This window comes from Delphinapterus leucas, chromosome 16 (genome assembly GCF_059928025.1).
Source record: "Delphinapterus leucas isolate spDelLeu-1000000601 "Yukka" chromosome 16, BTC_Dleu_Yukka2, whole genome shotgun sequence".
NCBI lineage: Eukaryota > Metazoa > Chordata > Mammalia > Artiodactyla > Monodontidae > Delphinapterus > Delphinapterus leucas.
The window spans coordinates 6,185,542-6,211,981 of record NC_143144.1 but is presented as its reverse complement, the minus strand read 5'-3'; the positions used below and the strand labels follow the sequence as shown (position 1 = coordinate 6,211,981).

The 26,440-nt window shown below is 39.0% G+C and overlaps 1 protein-coding gene and 1 pseudogene across 2 annotated transcripts in view; one reads left to right on the top strand and one right to left on the bottom strand.

Moving 5' to 3' along the window:
* TSNAX (translin associated factor X) overlaps positions 1-5,283 on the bottom strand; it is a 32,827-nt gene extending 27,544 nt beyond the window's left edge. Inside the window, exons 1-3 of one of the 2 annotated variants that reach the window (XM_022553099.3) lie at positions 5,122-5,283; positions 4,578-4,682; positions 1,616-1,730 (exon numbers count right to left, since the gene is read on the bottom strand). In XM_022553099.3, coding sequence (XP_022408807.1) covers positions 1,616-1,730; positions 4,578-4,682; positions 5,122-5,137 — 236 coding nt within the window. In that variant the 5' untranslated portion in view covers positions 5,138-5,283. Of the gene's footprint in view, positions 1-1,615; positions 1,731-4,577; positions 4,683-4,892; positions 5,011-5,121 lie in introns of those variants that run through there. The other variant, XM_022553100.3, reaches the window with a different exon arrangement.
* LOC149747207 (uncharacterized) overlaps positions 4,820-26,440 on the top strand; it is a 52,667-nt pseudogene continuing 31,046 nt past the window's right edge.

Here is a 26,440-nt window from a genome sequence, read left to right as displayed (position 1 = left end):
TTCTCTCATAAAGTATTTTTACTTTCTGTAGTTTATCATTTTTCTGAAGTTTACCATTTTCTCAGTTTACTAATCAAAATATATGTATAATATGGACACAATTATGATAAAAAAGTATAAAATATGAAATCTGCTCATTGATAGGGGCTATCCTAGTGTATTGTCACTGACTTCTTTCACTCGGTATCTTTACTTTTCTGTCATTTTGTATTTTTCTAAAGATTACTATTTTCTAAGTTTACCATAATGCATATTTATTATTTTTTGGTGGACAAATATTTACAAGATGACTGTACACAATAACATGGCTTTTTCTAAAATATTAAGTTCTCCTGTCACAGTTCTACTATTTCTTTAAACTGCTGAATATTGAGAGCAATTGTTTTAAAACTGCAATTTCTAGTGGAAAAAAGTGTTCATAACTAACCAGATCAGTGTTGCTTCTTTCCATAATACAAGCTCAAGTGTGTACAAGCTATGTGAAAACTGCTTCAAAAAACAAGCAAAAACTAATTTTAGAGTCAAGGATGAAAAAGAAAATGTTAACAGTGCCACATTCCAATAAACCTATATATGGCAAATTTGCTTCCACTTAGTGGAATAAAAATTAAAGCATTTCAGAATTACCTTAAAAGTTATAAGTGAATAGACTACTTCAATAATATTTTAATAATAAAAAGCTCATAAATTATATTTGGTCTTTCTTAAATACTTAAAAGACACATGGTGGGAAGCCAATCATTGCTATCCTTCTAAAGGCATTTGGAATTGGTAATGTAACAAGAATCTCTCTTTGGGAGTTGCAGGGTGGGTGACTTCTACCCCCATGTAGAACAGAGAAGCAAAGAAAGCTAGTCAAATGAAATATGAAGCGAACCAAGATACGAGATGGAGATACCCAACTGCATTCATAAAATATTCCTGAATCTTCTTTCTAATTCACTCCCTTCCTCTTAATTTAGGCTAGTTTAAGCTGGCTTCTTTTACTTGCAACAAAGAAATCTATTAAATATACAGAGCCTACCTAGAAAAATATTAAAGTCCTAGAGAACAAATGTCACAGAGCTGAAGGTAGAGGAACTTTCAAAGAATTAAGCAGTCAACACTATCACATGCCGCAAAAATGTGAGTCAGAAAAAAAGCAGAAGAGTGTGTACCAGACTCAGCAATATGAAAGTAACAGGGCAATTTCAATTCTGTGAGGCAGAAAGCCACACCGCAATGAACTGAAAAATGAATGGGAAAGTAAGTTAAGCAGAATAAAACATTTATCTAATATTAAAATTTCTGCACACATCATCCAAGGAAAGCTTTAATGTAACAGGTGCTAGTAAACCATTAAAAATTTAATATTTCACAAACAGTAGCTCTATCTTGGTGAACGACCTTAACAGAACATAAATCCCTAGCTGTTCTGAAAATAAGAATTGGTCCCTATTTTTATTAAAATGTTTATTCTTAAAATCTACCTGCTACTAACGTCCTCTGACCCCGGTGTTCAAAAAAAGTCAGCTAGTTACTGTCCACTGACTTACGATATATATTAAATACGATATATATAAAACACGTATAAAACTGTATCCAACTGTGACAAATTTTGAAGATATTTACTCACCTTGTAATCCTGTGGAGGAGAAATATTGTCCTTTTACTTTCAACAGTTATATCCCGACTAAGTTTCACAAGTCTCTCGTATTTGTCATGTCTTGCATCAAGTTCCTGTTGAAATGCTAAGAACACATTATTATGAACATAAGCATGCTTATTCTGCACTTGAAGCCTATCGAACAATATTGGAGAAACCACCTTATTTATTTTTAAAGTACTTGGAAATCAAAGACTCTGCTACTAACCGAGATATTTTTTCTTTAACTAGAGGTATGCCTTCGCTGGATTTTACCACTCAGAGGCTCACAGTGACACATATATTTTGTAACAAGTATCTGTTCTAATAAACATGAGACTTTTACCACAAAATTGTAACATATAACTACCTACAAAAACTACTTTCAACTACCTCGCTAGGTTATGTAAAGTTATTTTTAATTACCTTACCATATACAATAAAAATATCTACAAAAAATAAACTGGAATTTTAAAATTAAGTTTATAGGGCTTCCCTGGTGGCGCAGCGGTTGAGTGTCCGCCTGCCGATGCAGGGGACACGGGTTCGCGCCCTGATCCAGGAAGATCCCACATGCCGCAGAGCGGCTGGGCCCGTGAGCCATGGCCGCTGAGCCTGCGCATCCGGAGCCTGTGCTCCGCAACGGGAGAGGCCGCAACAGTGAGAGGCCCGTGTACCGCAAAAAAAAACAAAAAACTAAAATTAAGTTTATAACCCCTTAATAACATCAACTTTCTGAATTCTCAAGCCCTAGTTGTTGAAATACCCATAAACCACTTACTTATCTTAATAACCACTTTATTTTAGAAGCACTGTCACTCCAAAGACCTAGCAAGTTGCCTGTCCTATAGGGAGCAATCCACAGAGGAATTCTGAATACAAAGGTTTATTCAGAACCTGACTTAACTATGAACCAAATTAGTAGTTGACAAAGACCTAAATACATCTGGTCTTTTATTACTGAGATAATAATTAGGCTAGGATTTTGCCCAATATTTCAAGACAATGAAATGTATCACTATTTATTTTGACTACATTAATGACCACTGTGAATTATATACTATAAATACAAAGTTAAGGCAATTTCTACCCTCAATGAGCTCAGTCCAGTATGAGACAGAGATGTAAACAAAGAATTAAATGTAATCATGCCATAATAAATATATAGAAAAGGTTCAGTAAAGCAGGAACTACATTTTTCTTGTTCACTATCAACACATGCCAGAACATAGATGCTCAATAAATATCTCCTGACTGAATGGATGGATGTTCAATGAATGCAACATTTGTCACCAAGTTTGCTTGGGAGGAAAATCCGAAAGGCTTCAAAGGGAAGATGCTACTTGACCTGGGTCTTGAAGAAAAACTACAGTACACCAGGTGGGCAACGGGGCACCAAGTTGGAAGCAATTCCAAGCTTAAAGAACTATGTGCACAAAGGCAGGTAGAAACATAAAACAGCAAAATATGCTTGGAAACAAGCAGCTCAGTATGGGGTGTGTGAGAACATACCGGTGGGGAATATTGGCTTGGCCAAAACGTTCGTTCGGTTAATGAATACGTTGCTCAATAAAGTTCTTGATGAAAATGAAAAAAGCCTTTTATAGTTACTTAAAACCAAACGAACTTTCTGGCCAACCCAATACTTGCCCCAGTGTATTGATAGTTTTTCCACTGAGTATATAGCTCTATCAATATGCTCTCTACTCAATTACAACTAGTTGTCTTACACCCCTGAAGATCACTGTATGTGCTGTGGCAGTTCTAAAATATGTCCACAAATCACCTGATACCCCTCCCTTCAAAAAGAGGAACCTAATTCCCTTCCTCTTAAATATGAGGCAGAGTTTTAAAACTACCTCATTTGTAACAAAAGAACTGTAGCATAAGTGACAGTGTATGATGTCCAAGATTAGGACATAAGAGAATTGTGGTCTCTTTCTCTTCCTCGGTCCGGGGGAAGCCAGATGCCACAACACGAGGACACTCAAGCAGTACGATGGAGGGGTCCACGTGGAGAGGAACCCAGAGCTGGCTGTTGGCAGAAGGCCTACCTTGCCGATAGCTGTGGATCCTCAACCCGATTCAAGCCTTCAGATGGCTGCACGTTAGAACCAACAGCTAACTAAGCCCCCTCTCGGATTCCTGAACTACAGAAACTATAAAGAACAAGATGCTGGAGTAATTCCCTGGTGGTCCAGTGGTTAGGACTCCGCACTTCCACGGCAGGGGGGCATGGGTTCGATCCCTGGTCAGGGAAATAAGATCCTGCATGCCATGCGGCATAGCCAAAAAAAAAACAGGATGCTGGGCAGAAGAGTTAGGTGAATTTTGTTTTATGTTGAGTTTTGCAACAGCTTGCCCAAGTTAATATACTGAGAAAAGGGGAGCTGTGAACACATGTACATGTACGATTTACAGGTACATGGATTCCCACTCTCTGCAAAGTGCTGCAGTGTCAAAACAAAACTACAGGCCCTGTCTTCAAAAGTCTATCTGGGAAAACAAAACCAATACACGTTAAAAATTGAAAAATTAAATGTACGTATATATACAGCTGATATATATACATACACACACACACACATAGCTGATACATATACACATATATATACACTTTAGACAGACACCTAATGAAAACACACATATATACCTGATACACACACACACACACACCTGGGGGGGTGAGTATATATAGTTATCAGGTCCACAGTAATTTTTAGTTACGTGGCACGTCTGATGTTAATTAACTAACGTTTACCGGCGAAACTGTAATGGGAAAAAGAGTCAAGACGTCTGTAATCTCAACTCTGAGGGCAGACCCAGCACTACGGCAAAACCCCCGGGGAAATTCTCAGAGGCTGTTTCCACGTGCATAACATGGCTAATCGATCCTTCTTACAAACTCTTTAGTTCTCTTCCCTTCGCCAGCTTACATGACAAGAGAACTTACATTTGAAGGCCAACATCACAGGTGAAGAGGAATTAACATCCTTCCCTTCTCTTCTCTGGTTATGTGGGAAATTGTCATGCTTCCTTTTCCTGAACCCTCCTGATCCTTACGTAGAGAAGGAGAAAAAGATTGGACAAGGCTCTTCCATCGCCAAAGAGCTGACAAAACATGACACAGGCAAACCCCTCCCTTCCTTTAAAACCAGGCACCCCCAAGGCCCTCGCCACAGAGGCTTCCTCAGCAGACGACAGAAAAGCAACCCTGCCTTCTCCCCCCGCAAACCTTACGCTCACCCAGGCCTCCCCCAACGAGTACCTTGATCTGGCACAAGGTGGGGCAATTACCGAACTAAGATAAAAACGGCTCGAGGATTAAAAACAGAGAGGCGCAAACAGGGCCAATGTGGCCGGGAAATCACCAGGACCGCCGCCCCTCCCGGAGCCTGCGCGGGGAGAGGGCACCTTTAAGGGGTGGTAAGTGGAAAACGCGACCAAAAGGCTGGATGAGATAAATAAATAACGCCCAAAGCCGTTGAGGACGCCACCTTCTTTGCTGCTCATGTCGTCACGGCCTACGGCGAGAAGAGACGACACTCGGCGCCTCGGGGCGTGCACGATGCGTACAGCTGCGGCCGAAGAGCCCGAAGTGCTAACCTGCGCAGCCAGCCGACGTCGACGCCCCGGCCGGAAGCGCACGCCCGCAGCCACTCAAGCTTCTCCCTTTTCCCTCATGCACTTCCGGTCGCGTCCCGGTCCCGCCTCCGCTGGCTCCGCCCCGCGCGTGGCCCGGGGGACCTCGCGCCCTCGAGCCGTTGTCGCGCCTGCCCTCTGCTGTGCCTGAAGACAGAAACGATTTTACACGCTTCTCTGCATGAGCCGTCCATTAAAAAAGACGATGCATCCCCCTGAGGGTGAGAGCAGTGTGAAGGCGGGAAAGCGACGAAAGATGTATGTGATTTTTTTTTTTTTTTTTTTTTTTTCTCAAGGCACCTTTGGAGCACCCTCGCGTCCCCTCGGCGTGGCCCCCGCCTCCCGCGCGGTGCATAGTGGGGGGTTGTAGTTTGCCGCTGGAGTCGGCCCTGCGGTGCCCGGGGCTGGCAGGTGAGGAAGGGGTGAGCGTCGCGTGTTCTGTGGGATGGTCTTCTTGGGATGGAGGCGGAACCTTACAGAGTTAGGAGTCTTTAATTTTCTATTCCTGGTGGTGACGCCAGAAGCTTAGGTGATGGAAATGTACAAATCAGTCAGTGGAAGGCGTTGCTGGTACTTTCTCCGCTGTGTCCCATCCCCGCCCCCCCGCTCCGCCCTGTCCCACCTTACCTCCCTCCTCCTCCATCCTCCGCTGGGCTCCTCTCCCGCCTCCCCGTAGCCAGACTGCCTATCTTCACGGTGGTCTCCGCCGCTGAGTGGTTGTGTGACCTTGAGAAAGTAATTCACCCCAGCTCAATTTCTTCATCTGTAAAATAGAGGTAAAGTAGGACCCGCCTCGTAGGATTATTGGACCACCAAATGAGTTACCACTAAGGCGCAGTCTTTGGTATAGTAAAGGCTCAGTTAAATACTAGCTATGATACCCTTCTCCCACCGTCGCTTTCCAGAAAGAACATGCTCAAGATGGGCAGCTAAGTGGCGCGCCAGCATCCTCTAGATAAAAACTCAGGCGGAGGCTTCGTTAGTTGGGTGGCCTAGGGCTGGTTGGGAAAACACAAATACTATATCTTATTACGTTTTCCCTAAATAGACTCCATATTGTAGGCACTTGTACACGCAGTCTTTCCTCCTTGTAAATTTAGGAACAAAGGCACAGTAAATGAAACAACTTGGCTAGAATATGGCAGTGATTTCAAGCCCCTGACAGGCCTGTGTCATAGGAAGGTAGTTTGCTCTAGGTAATCTTTAGGGTCTCTTCCCACTTGGAGCCAGAAGCTTGCGAAGCACCACCCGTTATATCTCTGCAGCTCTTTGAATACATGTACTGATTAGCCAGATTCCTTGTGGATAAATCAGGCTCCTGAGGACCTGCGCTGAATTCTTATTTTGCTGATGTTGGGCATAAAATTCTGAGTTTGTGAGAGGTCTGACCCTGCTCACCCCTTATCCACCAGTGGTCTTCTACTCTTTGATTAGAGGTGATGTGACCATGGGGAGGAAAAAAAAAAAAAGGCAACTATCATATAATTGTAATCATTGTAATGTGACTCCTTTTACATTCAAGGAAGCCAGTAAGTTATGAACATTCTGAGAGTTAATGCTTACTTTAACTGTAGTCTGGGAAAAGGGTATTTTCCCTCACTCTACTGGTATAGCAGCTCTCAAGACCTCAACCTTCCAAACCCTGGATCCGTCATTATTTTCCTTCAGTAACCACCACTCCTGTTCAACTGTCCATCTACGGCTGTGCTTCTTGAAATGCTTTTTACTGCTTTCCCCTAAGTATTAGGTCTAGAACACTAAGTTTCACAACCTGTAATGACTCCGCAAAGTATCAATACTTAATGGAGGTGAGGCCCACGAATACTTTCCCAGCACTCATTTGCATATGCAGTTACCCAGGTGGCCCAATGGTAGCTACTCCTTTGTCAGGAAATGCCTTTCAACCTGTGTGGCAACCTGCAGAATGCATCTCCACCCTGTCTCCTTGTTGTATTGCTTCAAATGCATACGTGTAAGTTTCGGAATTTGGTGGAACATATTTTTTTTGTTTTTAAGGTGGGGAGAGGAAGGTAAAGGTTTTCAGTAAGATTCCACTTCTGGGATGGTGTTTTTTCCTCCTCACGTTGCATTCTGATTGCCCACATTTGACTCTGACTAAAGCTCTACGCCTTCCAACAGCACCTGTTTTTATTCAGTCTATAAATCCTCACATTTGTCACCTTTACAGAAAAAAAATCACATACCGAAATTGGTTTTGGTTATTTTAAAAAGCATATAATCAAGTAAGAGAAGAAATATAGGCCCTCAAGAGATTTTCTGCTTCAGCATTTACTTTATTATGTACTTATTACATAAACTGGGGACGGGGTGTCAGGGAGCTGGGCGGGCACAGGGAATCATCAGAAATTGCCGGACCCTTGAGTGACCATTTCTAAAATGATAACCATAATATTTAAAAGATACCTGTAGGGTCGGAAGAGGTATTGTGAAGTGTACACATACCATTTCACAGATTTATTGTTTAAGCAATGCCAGGGCGTAGTAGGAGAAAATTGATGTTCCAGATCTTTACTGGAGAAGGAAGCTGGTATTTGAGGAAGTAACAAGGGATGGGCAAAACCACAATGAGATACCACTTCACATCCCACTAGGATGGCCATAATCAAAAGTAACAGAAAATAACAAGTGTTAGTGGGGATACGGAGAAATTGGAATGCTCGTATGTTGCTGGCAGGAATGTAAAATGGTGCAGTCACTGTAGAGGATGGTTTGGCAGTCTCAAAAAGTTAAACGTGGAATTGCCATATGACCCAATAATTCTACTTCTAGATGTATACCTTGTACACAGATGTTCATAGCAGCACCATTCACAATAAACAAAAGGTGGAAACCACCCAAATGCCACCAGCACATGATTGGATAAACAAAACATGATATGTCCATGCAATGGAATATTATTTGGCAACAAAAAGAAAAGAAATACTATCCATGGTACAATATGGATACATTATACTAATTGAGAGATGTCACTCACAAAAGACCACATATATGATTCCATTTATTTGTAATGTTTAGACTAGACAAATCCATAGAGACAGAAAGTTTCATTACTTAGGGCTGAGAGCAATGGGGCACAGGGGATAGAAGGGTGATAGCTAAAGGGTATTGCATTTCTTTTTGAGGTGATGAAGACGTTCTAAAATTGACGGATGATGGTTGCACATATCTGTGAACGTGGTAAAAACTATTGAATTGGATGAACTGTAAATAGGTGAATTATATCTCAATAAAGCTGTTAAAAAATTTTAAAGTGTGAAGGGAAACAATCTTCAAATCCAGTAAATACATATATGTAGGTATATAGACATACTTCAATGTTATTAGGGAAAAGCATTAAGCAAAATACCTTAATTTTTAATAATCTGTAATAAAATATAAAGTATTTTTCCTTTACAGATTATATAATCTTCAACAAATACTTCTGTGAACACTTTATGCCTGGCAATTTGATTTGTGCCATTAAGGACACAATTATTTCCTTATTTATTCAACAAATATTTATTGAGTACCTACCATGTCATAGGTGCTATTCTAAGCCTTGGTGATCCCTAATCTTATGAAGTTTATTTCCTAGTGAGAGGAGACAGATGAAGAACAAAATAAATAAGTAAAGTATTTGGCATTAGAAAATGATCATTGCTATAAAGAAAAATAAAGTGAAGGAAAGAAAAAGAGATGAAGGGTGAGGTTTCCTGCAGTAAGAGTTGCAATTGAGAGAGGATGGTCAGAAAAGGCCTTGCTGGGAAGCAGACATGTGGCCACAGAGCTGAAGGAGGAACAAGTGGGCCATGCAAATATCTGGAGTATTTGCCCTGCCCTGTGTGCCAGTAATCATCCCTGTTCTCTCCTACATATATTTTTTGTTTGTTTTCTTCTGCATCATTCCCATCACCATAGAAACTTGGTGTCATATAGCACCTGGCACATCATGGATATTCAATATTTGTTGAATGATTGAGCAAACGATATGCAAATACATTATCCCCATCTGTAGATCACCTTTTATTTTTGTTATAGTACCTGGTTGAAAGGAAGTTTTAAATATTTTTTTAAAGATTCTTAAGCCCATGTAGCTTCTTTTTCATCTTTTTAATTTTATTTTTAATTTATTTAGGCTGCTCTCGGTTTTAGTTGCAGCACGCAAGCTCTTAGTTGCGGCACGAGGACTCCTAGTTGTAGCATGCGGACTTCTTAGTTGCAGCATGCATGCGGGATCTAGTTCCCTGAGCAGGGATCGAACTGAGGCCCCCTGCATTGGGAGCGCAGATTCTTACCTGCTGGAGCACCAGGAGAGTCCCCTAAATTTTTAGTATAGTCAAATTTATCAACTTTTTCCTTCAGATTTGTGTATTTGATGCCTTGTTTAATAAAGCCTTTCCTACATTAGGTTATGAAAATATCGCCATATACTTTCTTGTAAAAGTATAAAACTTGCATTTTCCATTTAGGTTTTTAATCTACCTGGAATCAATGTGTATATTAATAAATGATTATCTCACAACCACGTATTGACTCTTTTATCATTTCTCCACTGATTTAGAACACCACAGTGGTCATATATCAAGATTCCATATATGCCTGGGTCTGTCTCTAGGTTTCTTGTTCTGTTCCACTGGTCTATTTGTTTATGTACCGATAGCACATTCTCTTAATCACTATAGCTTTGTATTATGGCTGGATCTCAGGAAGGCCAAGTTCCCCTAGCCTCCTCTCCCTACAATATTCTTCACAGTTTTTGCAAGTGGTCTTTTCTTTCATAACAGTTTTAACAGTTTTTAAAATTGAGATGTAATTCACATACTATAAAATTCACCCTTTTAAAGTGTAAAATTCAGTGATTTTTAGTATGTTCACAAGGTTGTACATCATCTATTTAATTCCAAAACATTTTCTCTACCCCAAAAAGAAACCCAACCCCATTTACAGTCATATCCCAGCCTCCCTCCTCAGCCCCTGTCAACCACTAAATCTATTTTCTGTCTCTGCAGATTTGCTTATTCTGGACATTTCATACAAATGGAATCATACAATATGTGGCCTTTTATGTCTAGCTTCTTGCACACTGCATAATGTTTAAAAATTCATCTACCTCATGGCATATATCAGTACTCCATTCCTTTTCATGGCTGAATAACATTCCCTTGTAAAGATATATGTTTTGTTTATCCATTCACCAGTTAATAGGCATTTGGGTGGTTTCCACTTTTTGGCTATTCTGAGTAATACTGCTATGAACATCTGCCTACAAGTCTGTGTGTGAACATAAACTTTCAGTTCTCTTCAGTATATACCTAGGAGCAGAACTGCTAGGTCGTTTGGTTCCTACCTATTTTGGAATTGGCTTTCCAAGGTCTATGAAAAACCTTGTCAATCTATTAATTAAAATGCACTGAATGTATAGAGTAATTGGGGGAAGAATTTATGGCAATGAGTTTTCTATTAGCTCTGTAAACTGTGGGAATCTCTCCTGATTTATTCCTTTTTTTAAGTTCTTCATAAATAGACTTTCGCTTAACTTTCATTAGATTTATTCCTAGGTTCGTTATAGTTTTTATTAGCTTTATGCTGTGAACTTAACAGTTTTTGGAAGTACTATGAGTGGGATCTCTATTTTTTATGTATTAAATTGGTTATCTAACTAGTAGATAGATACTATTTTGAGCCAGCAAAGCCTGAATACTAAGTCTGTGTAGTTATCTTGTGCAGTATCAAGGGTGGTATTATGCACAAAGATACACTTTTAAGATATTTATAGCTACATTACAACAGAGGGAAAAAATGAGTGTCTAACAATAAATGAATGACTAAAGTGGGTATTTGGAAATGGCATTAAGATATTGTAACACAGAGAAGTGTATGATTAGTTAAGTGGGAAAAAGTTGAATTTAGTTTGATCACAACTAAGTATTTAAAAATACACAGAAAAACGTTAATGTGTGTTGCTCACATGTATGTATTGAGTTGGAGACAATAAAGTTAATGGGAATAAATTTTGGAGCAAGTCTTCTAGAAAGCACGTTGGCAATTTGTGCTAAGACTTTTAAAAATGATGTGGAGAAAAGAAGCCCTTATACACTGTTGGTGGAAATGTAAATTGGTGCAGCCAATATGGAAAACAGTATGGAGAGCCCTCAAAAAACTGAAAATTTAATGACCATATATACTCAGCAATCTAATTCCTGGCTATATGTCCAAAGAAAATGAAAATACTAATTCAAAAAGATACATGCACCCCACTGTTCATAGCAGCATTATCTACAATAGCCAAGATATGGAAGCAACCCAAATGTCCATCAACACAGAACACAGATGAATGGATAAAGAAGATGTGATATAATGGAATATTACTCAGCCATAAAAAGAATGAATTTTGCCATTTGCAACAACATGGATGGACTTGGAGGGCATGATGCTCAGTGAAATAAGACAGAGAAAGACAAATACTGTATGTTGTCACATAGGTGGAATCTAAAAAAGAAATGAATATAACAAAACAGAAACAGACTCACAGATATAAAGAACAAAATATTTAACTGAATCACTTTGCTGTACATTTGAAGCTAACACAACATTGTAAATTAACTATACCTCAATTAAAAAAAAACAAAAAAAACCTAGTGGTTACCAGTGGGGAGAGAGTCGAAGGGAGGGGCAAGATAGGGGAAGGGGATTAAGAGGTATAAACTACTAACTACTATGTATAAAATAAGCTACGAGGACATATTGTACAGCACAGGGAAATATAGCCATTATTTTGTTTTTTGTTTGTTTTAAGTTTGATTAGGGCCCATTTGTTTTTTTTTAACATTTTTAAAATTTTGTTTTATTTATTTATTTTTGGCTGTGATGGGTCGTCATTGCTGCACGTGGGCTTGTAAGTGGGGGCTGCTCTTCGTTGCGGTGCGCGGGCTTCTCATTGCGGTGGCTTCTCTTGTTGCGGAGCGTGGGCTCTAGGCACGTGGGCTTCAGTAGTTATGGTGCACGGGTTTAGTTGCTCCATGGCATGTGGGATCTTCCTAGACCAGGGCTCGAACCCATGTCCCCTGCATTGGCAGGTGGATTCTTAACCACTGCGCCACAAGGGAAGCCTGCCAGTATTTTGTAACAACTTTAAATGGAGCATAATTCATAAAAATATTGAATCACTATGTTGTACACCTGAAACTAATATAATATTGTACATAAACTATACCTCAATTTTTTAAAAAAAGACAAAAATGTTTATACCAGTTGACCTAGCAATTCTACTTTTTGAAATTTATCCTAGGCAACTATTCAGAAATGTAGACAAAGACTTAGATATGAATTCAACATACTAGAGATTACCAAAATTTGGAAACAATTTTCTGTATAAGAATAGGCGAGGTTAAGTTGTACAAATTATGATGCATCCATCTGGAGGGTAATTATGTAACCATTATAAACACAGTTGACAAAAATACTTTAGTGTTTTTCTCACACAGTTACAATATACTACTTTTGTCAGGACCTGAAATTTTACCTTACTTACAAGCTTATGTTAGCCTTTTACTATTTCATGGATGCTGGCAGCGAAGGTAAGCCTCGTGGGTCAGAGATAAAGAACTGAATTACAACAAGCAACGTATCGTGTTACATTGGTTTCCCTTGCTCCCCAAGTTACATAGGAGAAACACAGAGGAGCCCAGATGGATTCTGTGCACATAGCAGATTTTTATCACAGCTTAGGAACACTGAACTGGAGACTCCACTGCTTTTATAGCAAGCAGTAAGCAAGCTTGCATTTTTCTTAGAGATGTTGTGTCATCTCTCAAGTTTACTCACTGAAACACAACCCTGGAAAATAGACAACTGGTGTAACATGTTTGTATGTTTATAAAGACTAGTTAAGAAGCACCAGGATCTGTGCAAATATATATGTTTGTGTGCATGCATGTATACATACATATACATGCATGCAAGCTGCTCCTGGCATCACTGTTTATATTTAAAAATTGGAAGAGAAGGGGCTTCCCTGGTGGCGCAGTGGTTGAGAGTCCGCCTGCCGATGCAGAGAACACGGGTTCGTGCCCCGGTCCGGGAAGATCTCACATGCTGCAGAGCAGCAGGGCCCGTGAGCCATGGCTGCTGAGCCTTCACGTCCAGAGCCTATGCTCCGCAACAGGAGAGGCCACGACAGTGAGAGGCCCGCGTACCACAAAAAAAAAAAAAAAAAAAAATTGGAAGAGAAGGGGAGAGGGGCAATATAGGGGCAGGAGATAAAGCGGTACAAACTACATGTATTTTGTATAAAATAAGCTTACAAGGATATATTGTACAACACAGTGAATATAACCAATATTTTATAATAACTATAAATGGAGTATAACCTTTAAAAATTGTGAATCACTGTGTTGTAAATCTGTAACTTATATAATTATTATATCAATAATCAACTATACTTCAATAAAAAAAATTTTTTAATTGGAAATTATTTTATTGTCCACCAGTATGTTAGTTAACTAAATTTGGATGCACTCATACAATGGAATAGTATGTCAACTTTTAAAAAGAATGAGATAGACTTACGTATTTACATTAACAGATATTCAAGATATATCATCAGGAGAAAAAGGCAAGTTTGCAAAACAGTACTTAGAGTGAGATCTTATTTCATAATTTAAAAAAATGTAATTTGGGTTATATATAGGAAAAAATATGAGAAAGAATACACCAGATGTTAACAGGGGTTATATCTGGAGTCAGAAATATGGAGAATTTTCACTTTCTAAAGTATAAATTTCTCTAATGCTTGGATGTTCGTTACATTAACCAAGTATGACTTTGTAACAGAAAAGAAAATAGAGGGGCTTCCTGGTGGCGCAGGGGTTAGGAATCTGCCTGCCAATGCAGGGGTCACGGGTTTGATCCCTGGTCCGGGAAGATCCCACATGCTGCGGAGCAATTAAGCCCGTGTGCCACAAATACTGAGCCTGCACTCTACAGCCCACGAGCCACAACTACTGAGCCCACGAGCCACAAGTACTGAAGCCCATGCGCCTAGAACCTGTGCTCTGCAACAAGAGAAGCCACCGCAATGAGAAGCCCACACACCGCAACCAAGAGTAGCCCCCGCTCGCTGCAACTAGAGAAAGCCTGCGCACAGCAACGAAAACCCAATGCAACCAAAAATAAATAAATTTTAAAAATTAAAAAAGAAAACAGACTGAAGCAAATATATCTCAGTGTTAAACGTGGGGGTTTTTTTCTGAATGATATGATTCCGGGAAGTTTCATTTTCATCTTCCAAACTGTTTATGGCAAATATACATATATTTATAATAAGGGAGAATATGTTATTTTTAAAAGTATTAATAGTATTTGTCTTCAAATGTTGGTGTGTGGAGGTTTTTTCCCTTCTCTCTGTATATTTCAAATTTACTATAACAAGTACATTGCTTAATGTAAAATGGATGCAATGAACTTGTATTCCTTTGTTCTGCCCAGCGTCCCTTGCGTGCATTACCCCTTCACACTCCAGTGGTAAATTGCCCTCCAACACTTGCGGTGTGGCTGCTATTTGGAGGATCTTCCACATTCCAAGCATAGGTTTTGCTGGTCAAGCAGTGATAGTAACGAGAGAAGAGCACTCACGAAGGGAGACCTTTGGCATCGCTAAGGCTGAGACTCTCACCTGTCCCTTGGGGGCTCTTCAAACCACTGAACTAATGGTTCTCAACAGAAAGATGATTTTCCTCCCAGGGAGTACTTGGCGATGTCTGGAGACCTTTTTGGTTGTCACGGTTGAGGGGTGGGAGTATAGTTGCTACTGGCATCTAGTGGGTAGAAGCCAGGGATACTGCTAAACATGTTACAATGCACAGAACAGCTCCTCACAGCAAGGAATTATCCAGTCCAAGATGTCAACGGTACAGAGGTTGAGAAATCCAGCACTAAACAAACAGGTGCAGGGGGATGGGGGAGGGGCACAGCTCTACTAACTGACCTTGACTATCAAAAGGAAATAGGGTTGCTGTTTCACAATAGATGCTGGGAAAGTACAGCAGGAACACAGGAGATCCCCAGAGGTCCTTTGTTGTATACTGTGTGCAAGGGTCAAAATTATCAGCAGACTAAATTTACAGGCAGGACCAATAAGGATTTAAGGATTTAAGCCCCACAGGAATAAAGGTGTAGGTTGCCCCATTTGGCAGAGAACTTTAGCCAACTACAGTGTTAGTCAAAGAAAGGCAAAACATGGAATCAGTGGCAGGGGGGGAAGATGGCAAGACCAGCCGAAGCGAGCACTGTGGGCTCTACCTCTACCTCCTGGCTTGCTGTATCTTATACAAAAATTTTTCTTTCCTTTCCTTTACCCATGCTATCGCATCTACGGTGTAATGGTGGTTGTTACATTTATTGTTTTTCCACAAGTATGGAGAAGGTATTGACCATGAGCTACGGTAGAAATGACCTAAGAGGATCCTGGACTCAGAGAACAGTGGCCCACAGTGTCACATGAGATATTTTTTATTCCTGGTCCTATCAAGTGGCACAAAAATTAAATTCAAAATAAGAATTTCCTGAGAAATTGCATCTCTCTAGGTGCCTAAGAATAGAAATCACAAACTTTGGATAGAACAGAAGACAGGGAATTCCCTGGCAGTCCAGTGGTTAGGACTCCGCGCTTTCGCTGCAGAAAAGAAAACAAACAAAAAAAAGAACAGAAGACAAAAAAATAGTATCTGCAGGTAGATAGGCAAAGAGAGTTAAGAATCTCATTGATAACTTTCACAGAAAAAAAAAGTCAATGTTAATAAAGCCCAAATCAGGTAGGAGTATTTTACACTTTCAGAAGACCGTTAATGAAGAATAGACTTTACTCAATAAATGTGTTTTGCAATGTTTGGGGGAAGGGGAAGGAGCTAACAGCTGCATTTTCAGGGTAATCTCTAAGCATGAAATCACGCATTTTTCAAGGGTTGTGCCTGAGTAAAAAGTATCTTCCTCTTACACAAACTACTCCTTCAATTTTGGAGACCAGTCCAAGATCCCTTAACAATTTCCTTTTCTGATAAACTAGTTGGAAGGAATTGTACAGTTGCAAAGAAGAACTCTGATTACAGACATTGTTCTGATGAATAGTTGAGGGTCACAGATCCTCAAGGAAAAAGCTATTGGGCTTAGCTGGATCTGAAGGCACTGAGGATTCAGTGAGTATTTCCCAGGTAGACTAAGGCATGCAGAGGCCAAAGAGTTACTTAAGTGATTACCTATGAAGTGTCCGTTAAAGGAAGGCTTTGGGCAACAAGCCCCTTCTTTAAATGCTGAAGAACGTAAAAGATAATGACAGGCTTAAGATCAAATTCTTGGCTAAGAGTAGAGAACCAGGAACTGTCTTTGTGCTATGAGGACTTTTAGGTTATTAGCCTCAGAACCCAGGTTGCATAAAATCAGAATCAAAATTTGATCCTGTGATAAGCAACAGGGTCCTACTGTATAGCGCAGTATATAGATAGATGTTAGATAGATATAGATATATACACATACATGTGTATATATATATATAACTGAATCACTTTGCTGTACACCAGAAACATAAAAAATACATTAAAAAAATAAAACTTGATCCTGTGGATTGCAAAGTTCAGTTGCATTTACAGCATCAGCAGACCTCATGCAATATTAGGGCATTAACTGAGACAGAATGGAAGACCCCATAACTGAAAGGGGAAAATAGGAGAGTAATGGGATGGCTTAGGCTACTCCGCCCTCCACTGAGCATTCCTTCCAAGCAGAAGTGGAGTGTCCCACCCCACACATCTGATGGAGATGTTCCTGCTTTGCTTGGAGATCTCATAACGAACTTGCCTCAGACGGTCACCTTGTTAAGTGGTGGCCAAATTGCCTCATCCTTCCTTTCTATCACTTCTCATTTGCCTCTGTGTCTACAAACAGGGTCAGATCCCAGCAGCCACCCAGAAGCCAGTTACAAAGTCAAACCCTAATGGAGAAGCCTCACACGACAAAAGACTTTGGTTCATTTATACAGCAAAAACCTGAAGAACGTCAATGGCAATGCATTCAATGAGTCTCAGACTAGGGAAAGAGGAGTACTTTCAGACTGAAATGAATTTATTGACAGGTGCTCAAGCAGATGGGGGTGATTCTAATAGTTTGCTTACTCAGTTGTAAGAGGGGTCTGAATACACTCTCTTGATTACAGCTTCAGAAGTACAATGGTGAGGGATACATCAGACTTTTCAAAGCGATCTAGTAACAGTTTTCTATAATCTGGGGAGGCAGGTAGGTAATTCTGCCATTGAAATGGGCTTTTTAATTTCAACAGGGTTAATGGAATCCTAGGCAGTGCCCAGAAGAAACACTTAAAAATCAAAGTGGGCATGATTACTAAAATGGACAGCACGGTAGGAACAATAATCAGACTGGTTGTAGATCACATAGACCCTAGGACCAAACGGCCCACTAATTTCCTAGCAAATAGGGGCTTCACTTAAGTATCCATGATCGAATAGCACTGCCCCTCACCTAATTCCCATCCTGAGTAAGTTTATTGACTTAGAGTTTCTTGAAGGAAAGGGGAGGTAAGATACTCTTGAAGAAGACTCCAGCAATAACATCACCAGCACATTAGGTAAATTATCCCCCTAAGTCTTCCCTTAAGGGACTTGTGTTCACTTACCAGGATAATTATGGCAAAGACTACCTGGGATCCAGAAGACTATGGTCTACTGGTAAGTGTGGGGCTTTATTGGGACTAGGCGATTAAAGAGCTTTTATCTGAGTCAGCCTCATGCTGGGTTCAAGGGGACTCCTAGCCCATTCCATAGCTGCTTCTTGAATAAACAAATGAATAGCTGGAACACAAGTACTCAACACTGGCAGAATTTTCACATTGACCTTGTGATCTGTGAAATATACTCCTCTCACTGTCTCACGTAGGACATAGCTCTGGTCTACCCATTGAGATAATCATCATGCCAACAGGACCTAAATAACGTTTTTAAATGTTTTCAGATGTTCAGAGCTCCATCATTTAGTTAGTGGGAACCTTGTATAAAGCACAGGGAGCTCAGCTTGGTGCTCTGTGATGGGTGGGATGGGGGAGTGGGAGGGAGGTCCAAGAGGGAGGGGATATATGTATACAAATAGCCGATTCACTTCATTGTACAGCAGAAACTAACATGACATTGTAAAGCAATCATACTCCAATTTCAAAAACAAAGAGTAAGTCAAGAAATTGTCTAGATATCCAACAACAAGGGCATGAACCAAATCATGTTTCACTTATATCATGAAAAGAAACTTATGAAGAGCTTGAAATGCCTCCGCAAGTTTTTTATATTAAGTGAATAAATGATACAATGTAACTATGCACAGAAAAAGTTATTAACAATATAATCAATGGTAAGGGTCCAGCAATAAAAGCACTCATACTGCTGATGTAAATGTAAATTCCACAACATTTTTGAAAAATAATTTGTCAATATGCATCAAGAGCCTTAAATAATGTTCATATTATTTGTGCCAAGGATTTCGCTTCAAGGAATATCCCCTAAAATTATTCAGAAATGCAGCTAAAGCTTTAGAAACAAAAATGTTCAATGCGGAATTATTTTTATTAACCAAACTTGGGATCAACTTAAAACCCTCAAATGTAGGAAGCATTACATGAAGTAAATTATGACAAGTGTATAAAATGGAATATTATATAAAGATTACATTTAACTCACATTTTGATACTATTTTAAAAGTCTGTGATATGCTAACTAATAAAGCAAGATATAAATTTACATAAACTATGAGGTCAATCTATTAAATATGTGTATTTCTATAGAAAGACTGACTCAGAGACCTAAGCCAGCATAGGTCAAGGATTTTTTAGTGAAGCACTGTTGGTAATAGTAAAAACTCTGAAATGACTTAAATGTCTATCAATAGGATTAGTTCAATAAATTATGGCATATCCATTCAATAGAATAATATAGAGCTGTTGAAAAGAATCAGGTCAGAGTAAATGTACTAACATGGAAATACTTGTCAAAATACCAAGTTAAGTGACATTTAATGAAATATTTAATAAGATTTAGTGAAAGAACAAAAGAATTCAATTTTCACTAAAGTAATAACATACGCACATGTAGAAATGAGGGGGATAAATCTCAAGCATTTAACAGTGATTATCTCAGGGAGTCAGAATTTTTTATTTTTTTATTTTTCGCAGTACGCGGTCCTCTCACTGCCGTGGCCTCTCCCGTTGCGGAGCACAGGCTCCGGACGCGCAGGCTCAGCGGCCATGGCTCACGGGCCCAGCCGCTCCGCGGCATGTGGGATCTTCCCGGACGGGGGCACGAACCCGTGTCCCCTGCATCGGCAGGCGGACTCTCAACCACTGCACCACCAGGGAAGCCAAGAGAGTCAGAATTATAAGAAACATTTGCTTCACCTTTTGCATAACTTCTGCAATGTAACCATCATGTATTAGGTTTGTAATCAAAAAAAGCTTTTAACTTTAAAATTTTTAATGAAAGCATGAATACCACCAAAATGTAAGATTGTTTGTATCTGCAGGATTAGTGGCAATTTTAATGTGTTGTATACCTTGAATTATTTCAAATTATCCGTAGTGTTTTTCCTACTCTATTAAGGAAAATAATCGTTAGAAAAATGATAACAGTGAATATCTTTGGTTACTGAAACATGGTAGGTTCCCATGCTGCCATTTTCTACGTTTTTCATATTTCCAAAAATGGGCTTGGATTTGAATGTATTATTATGTTATGATATTATTGTATCATATAATATGTTGTTTTTGCCCAGCCCAATATCACCTCCTTTAGGCATTTGTTCTTCTCTATGCCATATAATCCTAAATAAATCTATTCTCTCTCCCAGAACTTGACTTTCAAACAGACACACCCTGGGAGGAAAGGTGATTTTAGCTGAGTCATTTGCAGGTCCACAGCTTCCCAAGAATACAATCCCTGAAACTGCCCTGGTTCCTATCCTCCCCAAGGATCCATTGTTCATCTTTTATTTTGATGCTGGCTGTTCTCCAGAATCTCAGAAAAATTCTTTCATATTTTTTTAATTAGAGTCAGTTTGTATTGCTTGCCACATAAGAACTTTAACTGGTTCAAAAATCATAACCACAGCCTGGATTGCAGGGAACTGTGGGGAGCACAGTATTGGTTATAAGGATAAGATGAAGCAAAAGAGAATCATATTTTACATCCCATGATGGGAAGGTAGCAGCTCATAGTACAAAATGGCAAAATGTTATTACTGTGGCCATCTGGGACTGTGTGCCCTCTGAGAGTGAAGTTCTAGGGGACCAGGTAGGTACTGCAATGAGCCAATTTAAAGGGAATATACAAGTGGGAATCATGAAGGATGGTATGTTTGTTTGGGGTTTTAAAAAATTATTTATTTATTTGGCTGCGCCAGGTCTTAGTTGCAGCATGTGGGATCTTCGTTGCCACGTGTGGGATATTTTAGTTGCAGCATGCAGGACTTCTAGTTGTGGCATGCCAACTCTTAGTTGCAGCATGCGGGATCTAGGTCCCCGACCAGGGATTGAACCCATGCCCTCTGCATTGGGAGCGTGGAGTCTTAGCCACTGGACCACCAGGGAGGTCCCTGATTGTTTTTAATGGTTGTAAATAACTTAAAACAAACAAAAAAAGAAACAGTAGAAGCATTTGCTTGCATTTGATAAGGATAGCAGTACACATCTACTATGCTGGCTCAGGATATTAGCTCTTGTTCTTTGCCACATGTGACTGACTGACTGCCTTATTATTCTTCAGGGCTGCACATGAATTCACTACATTGATGATGGCATGCCAATAGGATCCAGAGAGCTGAAAATAGCAGGCACCCGAGATGTCCTGCGTGACTCAAATTTACAGCATTCGAAAATAAAAAATCCATGAAAATACAAGATCCCGCCACATTACAAAAGTTATGCCTTTAGTAGGTTAGAATGTGTCAAGGTATTTTCACTCGTGTCACAGAAAGATATTCTATCTTTCACTAACAACTACAGGGAAGGTGGTACAATATTTGCTGGGCCTCTTTTTATTCTGGAGGCGGCATTTACAATTTCCCTTTTCCTGCTCCAGTACATTTGCCAAAGCTGCCAGGTTTGATTTATGCTCAGAGCAAAGAGGTTCTCTAGCTAGTCCAGACTACAATACACACAGTTCTGGTACTTGGGCCTTTTGCCTCAGCAGGTCTAATGCTCCTCAAAGAACTGAGTTAACTCAGATGCTCTAAGAAGCTGTTGTGACTCACGGCAGGAAAAGTCACAGTACAGGGCCTGAAGATCAAACCTCTTTTAGCAAGTGACCCTTTTTCTTCAAAGAAACCACCTGCTTAGCTCAGAAAAATTCAGTCTTACTTCTTTTACGTTTGAATTCAATGACACAAGTCTCCTACGAAGCATCACTTTAGTTGCATCCCCCAAAATTTCATGTGTAATTTTTCACTTCTTTCTGTTGATGCAGTTTAAATTTCTAGTGTGATTTCTTCTTAGGCCTGTTATTTATTTTAAATGTACTTTTAAATTTCCAAATATGGGACTTCCCTGGTGGCACAGTGGTTAAGAATCTGCCTGCCAATGCAGGGGACACAGGTTCGAGTCCTGGTCCGGGAAGATCCCACATGCCGCGGAGCATCTAAGCCTGTGCACCACAACTACTGAGCCCGTGCGCCACAACTACTGAAAACCGCGTGCCTAGAGTCCGTGCTCCACAATCAGAGAAGCCACCGCAATGAGAAGCCCACGCACCGCAAGGAAGAGTAGCCCCCGCTCACCGCAACTAGAGAAAAGCCCAAGCACAGCAATGAAGACCCAATGCAGCCAAAAGTAAATAAATAAATTTATTTTTTTAAAAAATTTCCAAATGTATGCTATTTTTTGTTTGTTTTAGCTATCTTTTGTTATTGTTTTCTAAATTTAATTGCATTCTGGTCAGAAAAGGTGGTCTTTCTCGGACCAATTCTAAAATTTGTTGAGATTTATTTTATAATTAATACATCTTCTGTTTTCATAAATGCTTTGTGTCCTTTACAACTGTTGGGTGAGGGTTCTACAGGGTTCATGATAATTAGCTTGTTAATTGTCTTGTTCAACTCTTCTATACCTTTACTTACTGCTTGTTTGATTATTTGACTTTTCAATTACTGGGAGAAGTGTATGAAAATCTTCTCCTATGATGATAGATATATCACTTTTTCATTTTTGCACTTTTGCCAAAATTTATTCTATTGATTTTTGAAGATACGTTATTGAGTGCATAAAAAATTGGAACTATTGTGTCCTCTTGGTAGATTGCCTTTTGTAATTATCTAATATATATTAAATCATTATATAGGTGCTCTTTATACCTAGTTATCCTTTTTGCCTTAAACTCTATTTTCAAAAATTAATAGAGCTATATTAGCGTTCTTTTGATTTTCTTGCAATTTTCTTTTCATCATTTACTTTCCATCCTTTTTCTGGTACTAGGAGTATCTCTTATAAACAGCAAGGAGTTTTTATTTTTTTAATCCAATCTAACAACATATGCATTTTAACTGGACAGTTAAGTACATTGACATTGATTATGATTACTGATATGATTTATTTCTACCAAATTATTTTATGTTTTCTGTTTTTCTAAATTTTTCTAATCTTCTTCTCTCTTTACTTCCATTATTAAAAAATTGATTACGGGTTTTCTCATTGTACCTTTCTTTTCCACTGGATTGGAAGATGTATATGTCTACACCTGGTAGCTTTCCTTGAAATTGTAATATTTATACATCATGTGCAGCCCTGAAGAATAATAAGGCAGTCAGTCAGTCACATGTGGCAAAGAACAAGAGTTCATATCTTGAGCCAGGATAGTAGATGTGTACTGCTATCCCTATCAAAAAGTTTATCCTTCATCTGTAAGAAATACGCTGTATTAACCTCAATCACCTCCCTCCAGACTTCCATGCATTGCATTGTATTTTGTTGTATTACATTACATTGTGTTACATACACTGTCTAGTATTTTTCTAACTCCTATAACTTAGAATTTATTATCTTCTTATATACCATCCATTTGTTCATTTTTACCACTTTCCTTTCTCTTCATATCTTCTTGAATCTTAGATTTCCCTTCTGAGATAATTTCTTGCTTCAAAAAAAACGAAAGACCTTTTAAATTGCAAAATATAACTCACATACAGAGGAAAATACACAAAATACAATACATTCCCCATGAATGCACAACAGGATCCATTGTAACCCCCTGTGTAACATCTATCCAATGTGACACCCATCCAGTCAAGCAGTAGAGCATCAACACCTCAGAAGCCCTCCCTGCTGCCTCCACCCAATCACTGGCTTTCCTGACTCCCACTAGTATTTTTAGTTTAGTTTTTGTGTTTCAAACTTTCTATAAAAGAATATTTATTCTTTTATGTATGACTTCTTTTGTTCAACATTAGAGTTGTGAAATTCAGCCACGTTGATGAATGTAGCTGTACTTTGTTCGTTTTCATTGCTGAAAACTTGCTTATCCATTCTACTGTTCATGGAAATTTGAGTCCTTTTCAATCTTTGGCTACTGCAAGTAATGCTGCTATGAACATTCTTATCTCAACCTCTTAGTGCATGAATGTACCAAGTGTAAAAGTGCTGGGTAATAAAGTATGCATAGGTTCAACCTCCAAAGAAAATGCCAAAATGTTTAACAGATTCTTGGGTCAATTCATGTGCCTACCAGCAGTGTATGAGAGTTCCAGCTGCTTCACATCCTTACAGACCCCTTGGTATTGTTATCTACATTTTTATCATTCTGCAAAGTGTGTGATGATATTCCATTGTGATTTAAATCTGCATTTTCTAGTCACTAATGATGAAATAAGTCTTCATATGTTCAGTGGTCATTTGGGTATCTTCTCACATGAAGGGCCTGTTGCCCATTTTAAAATTGGATTTTCTATTTTTTTTATTACTCTGTAGAATTTTTTTTTTTTTTTGGTATATTCTGCACACGAGTTCTTTGCCAGTTATATGTATTGAAGTACTTTCTTCAACTCTTTGGACTGAATTTTCACTCTCTCGATTGTGTCTTTTGAGGAATAGAAGTCTTTACTTTTAAAATCAATTTTTTTAAGGCTAGGATTTTTGCTTCACCTTTAAGAAGTGTTTCCCTATCCCAAAGTAATGAAGGTATTTTCCTATATCAACTACTAGAAGCTTTATTATTTTGCCTTTCACACTTAAAGCTACAATCCACTTAGAATTGATTACTGAGTATAGTGTAAGAGCCAACTTTCATTTTCTTCCAATTTAGATACCCAATTAAGTATAATTTGTTAAAAATTCATTTTCCCTACTGCTCTGTAGTGTCACCTTTGTCATAAATCATGTATCCACATACTGCACTGTCTAAATTATCATAACTATCTATGAAGACTTAACATTCAGTATAGCAAATGTTAAACCAAGCTTTCACTACAAAAATAAATACAGATTTATTGGAATCCATCATCTTTTTAGACAAAGCTGAATTTGCTTTGCTATTGTTTTGTTTAGGACTTTTTGCATCTATCTTTATGAGAAAGATTGTCCTTTAACTTTTTTTCTTATGATTTCCTTGTTGGGTTTTGTTATCAAGGTGATGCTGGGTTCATAAAACAAAATTAGGGAGTGGTTCTTCTTTTCCTGTTCTATTTCTCTGAAAGAATTCATGTAATATTGGCATCATTTATTCCTGAAATATTGGGATTTACACTGAAATAGTCCATGAGTTGTGTGTTTGTATGTGTGTGTGTGAAGGTTTTAAATTTTGGATCAAATTTCTTTAATACTTGCAGGATTATTCAAATTTTTACTTCATCTTGCGTTTTTGAAAAGAAACCGTGTTCTATAATTGCTAAGTGCAATGGTATATACATATAAATTAGGTCAAGTTTGTTCATTGTGTTGTTCAAAATCGACCATATCCTTACTGATTTTTTAAAAATCTTCTTATTCTATCAGTTACTGATAAAAGTGTATGAAAATCTAATATTGTGGATATGCCTATTTCTCCTTATAATTCTGTCAATTTATATATGTGTGTGTGTGTGTGTGTGTGTGTGTGTTGGGAAAGGCAGTCATGTACATACAGTCTGCCAGCCCCTGCTCAGCTGCATAAGAATGGGCCATGGTCCTAGAACACTTCCTTACTAGGACATAAAAAGCCAACACAGTCTGTGCTGGGCTCTTGGCCTTGTGAGAACCTTTTCCTGTTCTGAGCTTGATGTATATGTACTCCTTTGTTCTGCTTAAGCTTGTGTGTCAGTGGCCATCAGGCACGCCCCCAGCTTTCTGTATTTAGACCCTGAGTGGGAGGGGTTGGGATCCTCCCACTGCAGCTTGAAGTGAGATGATGTGGTCCCCTGGTTGGCTGCAGAACAGATCCGCTGGTCATGGGGGACCAACGCATTGCAAGAGGCTGGATCTTGTGCACATTTTATCACTCTTTCTTCTTGCTACAAGTAAACACTGGACTACTCGAGCCTGGTGTTTGTGTTTTCTGTTCTCAGGGACCTTGAATCATGCACTGGTTTCTTCCTTGGGTGGCACTTATCCTCCTTTTAACCTTGACCACACTTCTAATAGCATAACATTCCACCCTGTGGCACAGCCTGACCACCCAGTGAGCAGTAAAACAACGTATATATAGTTCTATACAATTATATTCCACCTAATTATTAGTTCTTCACAAATTATGTTTTACATGCAAATTGTGTGTGTGTGTGTGCGTGTGTGTGTATTCCTGTTAAATTGAAATCTTGGTTTAACATTTGCTATTTTTCTTTAAGACGTGAACCTCTTTATCTTAAGAGTTTTTGCTTTAAAAATCAACTTTTTGTACGTATATTAATATAGAAGTAACCAGCTTTCTTTGGGTTCGAGTTAGCATAGTGTCTTTTTCCATATCCTTGTATTTCAATTAAACCAGCTAGTCTAATTACATTTAATGTAATTACTGGTACATTCCATTTAAATCCACCACCTCTTTATTTGCTTTTTATTTGTTTCATTTCCCCTGTGTCCCTCCTTCCCTCCTTGCTTGCATTCTTTTGGATTGACTTAGTTTTTTACAGTTCTTTTCCCCCAGCCCTTCTTCCATTTCTCAGCCTTGT